This window comes from Salmo salar, chromosome ssa05, assembly GCF_905237065.1.
Source record: "Salmo salar chromosome ssa05, Ssal_v3.1, whole genome shotgun sequence".
In the NCBI taxonomy this organism is placed as follows: Eukaryota; Metazoa; Chordata; class Actinopteri; order Salmoniformes; family Salmonidae; genus Salmo; species Salmo salar.
The window spans coordinates 59,899,697-59,908,971 of record NC_059446.1 but is presented as its reverse complement, the minus strand read 5'-3'; the positions used below and the strand labels follow the sequence as shown (position 1 = coordinate 59,908,971).

The following is a 9,275-nucleotide window of genomic DNA, read 5'->3' as shown; positions in this document are numbered from 1 at the left end:
TTGCATTTATATTTTTGTTCAGTATATATAAATCTTGAACAGGATGATCTATTTGGGATGCAATTTGAATGAAATTGATGGAGAGGGGAAACAGAGTGCTCAAGTATCCGCTGATTTAAAGCAATTATTTTAGAGAGATAGGCTGCTAAAAAAACTCTGCAGCTTCAAATATATTAAAAAGTATTGTTACAATTAAGAAGTGAACCCCGAAAGATGGAGATGTGTAAATTAGATGTGCATTCAGGCCTTATATTATCCTACTGTGGCATAGGCTATGCTGCAGCAAATGTAGACCTACCTGTCACAAGAACAATAAGTTAGCATGATAAGATAATGCATTGTGGACTGCGCTCCATAGCCTACTGAGATGCGCTCTGTCCCAACCCTGAGCATTGATGATTGATCATGCAGATAGCAGTGAGAAGGCCGGTGAGAAGCCAGATTTAGCCAGATATAATTTAACAGTTCAATTTCACGTCAAGCTTTTGATAGAAATAATTTATTACAATTTACTGGTTTCTTGCAGTGATTTATCCCGGGGAAAAGGGAGTGGGTTTGGGCGGGAAGTCTCGGTAAACCTGTTCCCGCTATTCAACCCTACTCTTGACAATGTTTTATAAAGTTAAATAATTTTGTAATAAAACAGGTCACTTCTATGTGAGAATAATGTGACACACATCAGAGTCAGTGACACACTTGCAATGTATTTTCGTTTATTTCTATTATAAGAGACATACAATGGTATTCTGTGAAACCAAATTCATAAGAGCCCAAAGAATGAAAACATTATGAATCCCCCCCCCCAAGAGAATGTATTTACACTCTGTGCAATACTGATAGCTAGTAAAAGTAAAATAGACCATTCCCTTTCCCATACAATGTCAACGCAAACTCAAATAAACTTCACTTCAACTCACCAATAAGTACTGTAGCTGCCCTTTTCCTGTTATGAGATATGGTCACATTCAAAATCAAATACTGGTTTCATGTGTAATGGGAGTGATCCATAAGGTCTGTGAGGATTCTACTTATGTGTGTGTTGCATCCAAACAACTAGTTTACCTAAAACGCAAGAAAGTACCCATCTATAACAAATGTTGTAGTTTAGGCTCATGTATCGATCGGTCAGCCCCAAGGTGAATTCAAGTGTGAAGGGTAAACTTGGGGTCAGACCAGCTTCAGGAATCTAGGGCATAAATACTATTTTCAGATACAGTAAGTGCTTTTTTTTCTCTCAAATAATTGACCATGAATCCAGCAACCATGAAGTAGCCCAGAAAGTGCAACAACAGAGTTCCAGAGGGAGTGGTATTTCTGAGGCCGATCTGACTGCTTTCCCTCTCTCTCCCTGAGGAGAACGCTCAGCAGACACTTCCGATCCCTTCCGGTCTACGCTCATCGTATCAGGGAGTCCATTCCATTTCTACCTAAAACAAACTCAACATCTTCTGATCAGACAAAAAAACCCACCAAATCCCACCCTTCGGATCTTTTCCGCTACCTGTGGTGTACCTGTGGTGTACCTGTGGTGTACCTGTGGTGTACCTGTGGTGTACCTGTGGTGTACCTGTGGTGTACCTGTGGTGTTGAGACCAAGTGACATGTAGGGAGTATCAGAGAGCCCGAAAAATCTTAACATCTGAGGGACTGATGTCCCCCATTTTAATCTATTGAGTAGCCTGCTATGCTACAAACAATCAAAAGGTAAAGTTAGCAATCAGAGAAACAGCTAACCCAGTGAAAACACATGAAAAGGAGGCAAACAAAAAAGATGCAGCCTCAAGCTGTGGTAGTCACTATGCCAGTGCTGGCAGGCTCACAGTTCAGGGATATCAAAAACCCTAGTTAGAAATACAAATCTACAATAGATATGACACATTCCGACAACCATAAAAAAAAAAAAATCATCGAACACCTATTATATAGCATCTTGGCGCCTTGCATTTACCCCTACCCCATACCACATACTATATTAAATAAGGCACACATTTACACATACAATTAACATTTGGCTAGTATCATTCCTTTATTTACAACCAATAGCCACAAAGTTAATAATTAGAATAACTGCAGTCTGTACCATGTTAAGAGTACCATGTACCATGTTGAGTGTCTTTTGGGGGCGGATGATCTGATCTTGATCCTGATTCTTTGGGGGTTGAGTGTCTGGTCCTCTGTGATACATGATAATTATATTAGAATTCATGAGGATCAACTAAGCACCAATGTGATAAAAACATTCTTTAGGAATTGTAGTAGACCCTACTTCATAGACCCGCTGTATTAATGCCTTTCATCTGTTTCTCAGGCCTTGGCAGGATAGTAGGGTCTCCATTTTCCAAAAAAGAGAAACGCCTAGCATAGTTGCTTTGAGTAGTTTCCTTTGCTTGTCAGTATCCACCATCTTGGCTCTCTTTTTGAATGTGAGTAGTACATTCACCATGAACGTGTTAATATGGTAAATGATTACTTATTCCCCTAGTCCACATACTAACCATGCTGAAACCGGGGCAGGCGAGGCCTTGCCTCAGAACTTATATTTGAGATGCCAAACACCAACCAGTAATGTATTTCAACATAATGGGTTCAGTTTCAAAGTAAGGCAAAAAGACAGAGCTACCTTTAAAGGAGTTTTGTTGATGTCGCTCCACAGGATACATATACTGCATATGTATATGTATACATATACGGTGTAGATATAAAAACACACATATATATACACACACATGCATATATAGAAACACGTTAGGGGGATCAGGACTTTTTGTCAACACTACATAAGAAAAAGGTAAGCAAAAGCAAGTTTCATAGGCATCACAAGAAGCTCTAGATTCAATCTTAAGCTGTCCGATGTTTGATGGCAAACCCTTCCACAACTAAGTTGCATGGTAAATCCACACTGAGGACATTGGCAGCATAATTTAAGGGGGTCGCGTTTCACCAACCCCAGTCCCTCACCTTCTATAAGCAAGTAGCTGAGCAATACCAATATGGTACAAAGATATGCATTGGACATAAAGGGGAAATAACAAGTTTGTTTGAGGTTTGTCGACAGCAAGAATGGCTGCCACATAATCCAGGGCACGTCTTCTCATAAAGGTCTTTCACTTTTCACCCATTGAGAGGAGAGGACGAGGCACAGTCACTCTTGCCCTGTTCTCCTCTCCTCTTTCTCCTCAGTAGTTGAAGTTTCCCTGTTGGTTGACGGGAGAGGAGGCAGGGATGAAGAGGGGTTTGGGAGGGACGTCGGGTTTGAGGGAGGTGGTCCGGCGGACTATGGCCCCCCGGTGGAGGTATCCTCCGGTATCCTCCTGTTTCTCTCCGTTGTAGCTCTGCTGGCGTGTCAGGTACCCGTTGGGGATGAGCGGGTAGTGGATCTCGCAGGCGCTGCCGGTGGAGTTCATTCGAGCCAGCATAGGGGGCGGTTGGTGCTGGTGGCCGTTACGCTGGCTGAAGCTTTGCTGTCGGTGGACCATCCCTCCACCACCCCCTCCGTTGGCAATCTTAGTGGCAGCGGTAATCAGTGAGTGTCTCTGGGAAGAGTGCCTCCGCTCCAGGGTGGACTGGTGGTGAGGGGGCATGTCCGGAGGTACGTCCATGCGGCGGGTCAGGCTGTCTCGGGGCAGGGTGGAAGAGCTGTAGTAAGGCGCAGACTCCGTCTCGGGGATGTGCGGCTGGACACGGTTGGCAAAGGCTAGTTGACCCCCATGGCACCCGCCGCTGGCTGACAGGCCGGATGAGGTCATGACCTGGGCGTTCTTGCTGGCGTTGGCCTCGTGGATGTGTTTGAGCAGTTCGTCCAGTGACGTGACCTCCATCACCTTCTGCGGGTAGCAGGGGTAAGGCTGCTGGACCAACATGCGCTCAGTATTGTGGATCTTGCGTTCCTCCAGGTGCTGAGGTCCACCGACCAAGGCATGCCCATTGGCCAGAGTTTGCCCATTGGAGAAACTGTGAGAGTAGGGGTAGATCTGCTGGTGGAGCTGGCCTGAGCTGGGCCTGGAGCCTTGTCCCATGTTGTGGGACTTGGGCTCCTTGGCATTGTTGCAGTTCTGGTTCTTCTCCCACTGGTTCTTGAAAGCCTTCATGTTCTTGATGGGCAGTTCAGGGGTGGAGTCTGGGGTGGGCAGACCCGAGAGCTCCGAAGAGTGGTGTAGGTGATGGGGGTGGACCTGGTCTCCCATGGACATCCCTGGGTGGTGACCACCGTTCCGTCTGGGTGCTCCTTGATGATGCTCCTTCCCGTTCTGGAAGAAGGAGTTGTAGAGCTTGGGCGAGGACACCTCCATCTTATCCTCCTTGTTCTGGCATTCCAGCAGGCCATTGAGCTTGGCCAGGCTGCGTAGGGACAGTGCATGAGGAATGGGGGCCTCCGGGTCCTTGGCCAGCCTCTTGGTCTTGTGGCCGGTGTGGTTGCAGTAGCAGGAGACCAGAAAGCCTGAGAGGAAGGCTCCAAGGACAAAGGCCACCAGCACACAGGCAATCAGCAGGGTGTAGTGGACACTGTGGTTGGTCTTCTCCATCTCGGGAGGCCGTCGGACACCTTCACAGAAAAAGAGAGCGAGAACAAAATGGTCTTTAGTGTAATGAAACCAGAGACCTAGAAGAGACTATCATTTCTATAAGGTCAAGCAGGCAGCAGCTGGAAAAGACTGGTTGTGTTTACAGAAGCTCTAGTATGTGGGAAGCAGCGTTGCAGAGGTGTTGGAACTAGCCTCTTGGCTTGCCTCCCTCTCTGTTAATGAATCAATAAAGTATTTCTTGCCAAGACCTCAGCTTTCGTCGCCAACTGCAAAGAGTGGCAGAGGGCAAGAGCTCCCCAGTCAGCGAGAAATCAACTCCAAAATGAGTTTGGGTTTTAAATATTGATGGGTGCACTGGCAGGAGTCTGATGTCATTCACACTGGCTGTGCTTTCAAATGCATGGATCAGGGTGAGTGCCCCTGCGATGAACTTGCCAAAAATAACCAACTCGAACAACCAGCTCATAGAATGTGTCACTCTTTAATTGAACGAGAGTCTGACTGATTCAAATGGTTGTCTGGGAAAACATCTGAACTGCCGCAACTAAGCGCCTCAAAATCTCAAGGTTATCTCAACACTATGAAAACGCCCTTGGATGGTGTGACCCTGCTACTATATTTGCCTAATGTTATCTGAGATTCAACAGGAGGAGTGATACTAGCCACCTTTCTCACAATCAGAGCTTATTTACAAAGGCTGCTGCCATCTATGGTGTCAGGCCCTTCTCCAACCTTAATGATAGTCTCTGTGAAATTGATACGTCTGGGGAGGGGATTTGGGCCACCCAGGAGCAGAAATGCAGGTGTTCCAAATAGGCTAATTTCATCCCGTAATGAGAGCTCAGGTTAGGCAGTAATAGGCAATGATAGTGCCAGCTTTAGACGTAATGGTGGTGATGGGATGTTGAAGATGATGATGAGGAGGAGGATTTAGGTGATTGGGCCTAAGAGAGACTTGTCGAGGGTTTTTCTCTTTCGATGAAATTACAAAGAGCTGCCACATGCTTCAGCTTTAACAGAGTGAGGGCACTTGATTAGAAGGGAATTTCACTGAGGGAATTTACAACTAGGCGTTTAGTGGAATCAGACATCTCGTACAACAATTTCAATGACAGCAGTGTCTTACACTTCATAATTTCTTTAAATGGGTTTTGTTCAAATAGGTTGCCAATACATTATTCTGTCTGAATAAGGAAAACATTGCTGGGATGAAAACTGGAGTCTGTGAGGGTAAATGCAGGCAGCATACCAATACCATTTGAAAGAAAGATATTCATTAATTTAAAAAGGGAAAGGGAGATGTGAATAATAATTCGCATGAATCTACAGTACACGCAGAACACAGAACAGAATGTCCTTGGATACATTTAAAAAAGAATGCTCTTAGGTCAAGTGTGTGTGTTTGTCTTTAGGTATTTATGTGGAGAACAGGTATGCAGTGCACACACAGTATGTCTTTAGGTATATACTGTATGTGGAGAACAGGTATGCAGTGCACACATTGTAGGCTGAATAAATGAGTAACAAAGCTCCACTGCAGCTTCAAGCACAAACTCATCATGAATCTATACAAGTAACAAAAGCACAACAGGGAAAATCTCGATGTGTTAATAGAGGAGCACAGGCATCAGCCTTGAAGCTCCTGGCACTTTGCTAGTAACTCTAAAGGGTACTTGTCACCGTTACCGTTTTTCTTCGACAGCCTCTTAATACAAACAGAGAGAAGATGTGGCAGAATTAGCATCAAACAAGGCTTCGTTCTTTGGTCTTGAAGTAGCTGCCGACACGAGTGTCTCTTTGCCTGGCGTTGATGGAAAGTTATATGTAGGTCACAAAGTTAGAGGAAAAGTGTCTACTCCCTGTCGCTCTCCCAGCGCTATCAGGAAGTAAAAGCTTTTAGAGCACTGCAAAGCTCTCTATCACTATCAATTGGGCCATTTGCTCTACATCAGTAAATAGAATACTGGGTGTCATTCCCCTATAGAGAGATGCAATATACTGTACTATCACATTCTCCTGGCGATAATGTTAAAATCACAGAATAAGTTTGACATGCTGCTTTGAAATCGCAAGTTCTATCCATTCAAGTGCTATATCCATTGTATTTCTATGATGATTAAAAAATTGTAAAAATCATCTTTGTTTAACCAGGTAGGCTAGTTTAGAACAAGTTCTCATTTACAAATGTGACCTGGCCAAGATAAAGCAAAGCAGTTCGACACATACAACAACACAGAGTTACACATGGAATAAACAAACATACAGTCAATAATACAGTAGAAGTCTATATACAGTGTGTGCAAATGAGGTAAGATAAGGGAGGTAAGGCAATAAATAGGCCATGGTGGCGAAGTAATTACAATATGCCAATTAAACACTGGAGTAATTGATGTGCAAAAGATGAATGTGCAAGTAGAGACACTGGGGTGCAAAGGAGCAGGATAAATAAATAAATAAATACAGTATGGGGATGAGGTAGTTGGACGGGCTATTTACAGATGGGCTATGTACAGGTGCAGTGATCTGTGAGCTGCTCTGACAGCTGGTGCTTAAAGCTAGTGAGGGAGATGAGTCTCCAGCTTCAGTGATTTTTGCAATTCGTTCCAGTCATTGGCAGCAGAGAACTGGAAGGAAAGGCGGCCAAAGGAGGAATTGGCTTTGGGGGTGACTAGTGAGATATACCTGCTGTAGCGCGTGCTACGGGTGGGTGCTGCTATGGTGACCAGTGAGCTGAGATAAGTCGGGGCTGTACCTAGCAGAGACTTGTAGATGACCTGGAGCCAGTGGGTTTGGCGACAAGTATGAAGCGGGGGCTAGCCAACGAGAGCGTACAGGTCGCAATGGTGGGTAGTATATGGGGCTTTGGTGATAAAACGGATGGCACTGTGATAGACTGCATCCAATTTGGCATGGCGATGCTTCGTTTATCCTATCTGTCCTAGGCCAGTGTGTCAGAGTGAGCCGAGGCAGTATGTTTTTTTTTGAATAATACAGGTCAGGATGCCCATGTCTCTGTGTGGCTTCCCCCAGGCTCCCTGTGGCTCCCAGTTCTGTGACTCATCTGGGCCCCCTGACCAGGACCCTATGACTATTGAAGGGTTCCACATGGCCGAGGAGCTATGAGTCAAGAGCCGCAGTGGGGAAATGCACAGCGGAGGTACACAGATCTCCAACCCCACGCACAACCTGTCACAACACGTTTGGGGCTGGGGTGGATGACTCAATCGGGCCGTATGCGTGACATATGGTGGCATGGTCACAGTGAAATTAATACCCACTGAATCATGGCATGTGGGAGACTGGTGTGCTGCTAGATGGCACACAGGAGGCATAGCATGCAGGCAAACAGTGTAATGCATTGCCTCAATACAGAGTTGAAAGAAAATACCTTTAAAAAGGGTCAAATTAATCATTTTATGACCCAATATTGTATGACACCTCTGATAAAGAGGTGAGACAAAAAGGTTTGAGAGCTTTGCTTTAATGTAACATGTGACCATTCATTTTAGTTGCCTGCACCTGTGAAGTGGTAGAGGTTGTATAAAAATGTTAGTAAAATATAGGTGTGTTATATAAAGATATGTGGTGCCGCAGGATAATTGAAGCTACTCAAAGCAACAATAACAACCTCCTCTCAATGGTTTATATAATGTTAATAACTGAGTGTTTTTCAGTGTTTGTTTTTCTTGGTTGTCACACTATATCTTTAGCCAAAGTGTGGGTTCAGCATGATCTCTGTTGAACAGAGGCCTACTATATGTGTAACGCGTGACGAACAGGAACACACACACACATTAAGAACTCTCAGGTCTTCTAAAAGGTAAACACACATATGGTTGAGAGTGGACAGGAGGGAAGGAGGAGAGAAATGGTGACAGAAAGGGAGGGGGGGGGACAGCTGGAAGTATTCATGCTCAAGAGGACGAGAGACAGAGAGAGAGAGAGAGAGAGAGATACAGTAGGGAGAGAAAATATAACTTCAGTAAGAAACTGCCAGGCAACGGAAAAGAGAGAGAGCGGAACAGGACAGAAAAAAGATGAGCAAGAGAACTAGAGAAAATAAAATGAAATAGAATGTGGCAGAAAGCTGGGGACAAAAAAGTGACAGAAATAGAGTGTGAGAAAGAATGTGCAGGGAACAGATTGTAAGGGGGAGGCTGGGAGAAGATGGAGAGAGAGAGATGTGTCAAAGTGAGTGACAGATTGTCAGCCTGGTGGGTTTTGAAGCCTCGCTCTCAGAAGCAGCTGTGTTTTGGTACGTAGAAGGCCCCCGCTTGACGCTCTCATAGCGCTGCATGAGAGAAACACTGAGCGATTATATCCATAATGGTAAAAATAGACAAGGCTGTGCATTATGTAACCAAGCTAAAGCTATACGCAACCTGGAGTCTGTTCTGCGTTTCACTAATTAGGGAAGGGTTGTGCGAGGAGCCAAAGTTGAGAACGTGTCGATTCTGGAGTGTGAAGTGCTATTTCAGCAGGTGATTAAATGGCTCCAAAACAAACAAAAACAAAAGAAGTGAAACATAAACAAGGAAAGCAGAGATTTTCACCTTTGACTCACGTCTAACCCTTCTCTGAGATGCTTAAAACCGATAGTTATATAAAATCATACAGATTCATTTAGCTCCAACTGAACTACTACTGTACATACCTAAGAAGTGTTTCAGAGTCAAGCTGTGTTTTTATTCTACAGCATGTGCACCATAGAATCAGCTAGCCATCTGCAGTGTTGATGGCCAAATGGATGGT

General features: G+C 44.7%; 1 protein-coding gene across 4 annotated transcripts in view; it reads right to left on the bottom strand.

The window, feature by feature from the left end:
• Positions 1 to 684: 684 nt before the first annotated feature.
• sema6cb (semaphorin 6Cb) overlaps positions 685 to 9,275 on the bottom strand; it is a 123,892-nt gene continuing 115,301 nt past the window's right edge. For all 4 annotated transcript variants that reach the window (XM_014200833.2, XM_014200832.2, XM_014200836.2 and 1 more), the window contains one exon: positions 685 to 4,543. In XM_014200833.2, coding sequence (XP_014056308.1) covers positions 3,177 to 4,543 — 1,367 coding nt within the window. In that variant the 3' untranslated portion in view covers positions 685 to 3,176. The remainder of the gene's footprint in view (positions 4,544 to 9,275) is intronic.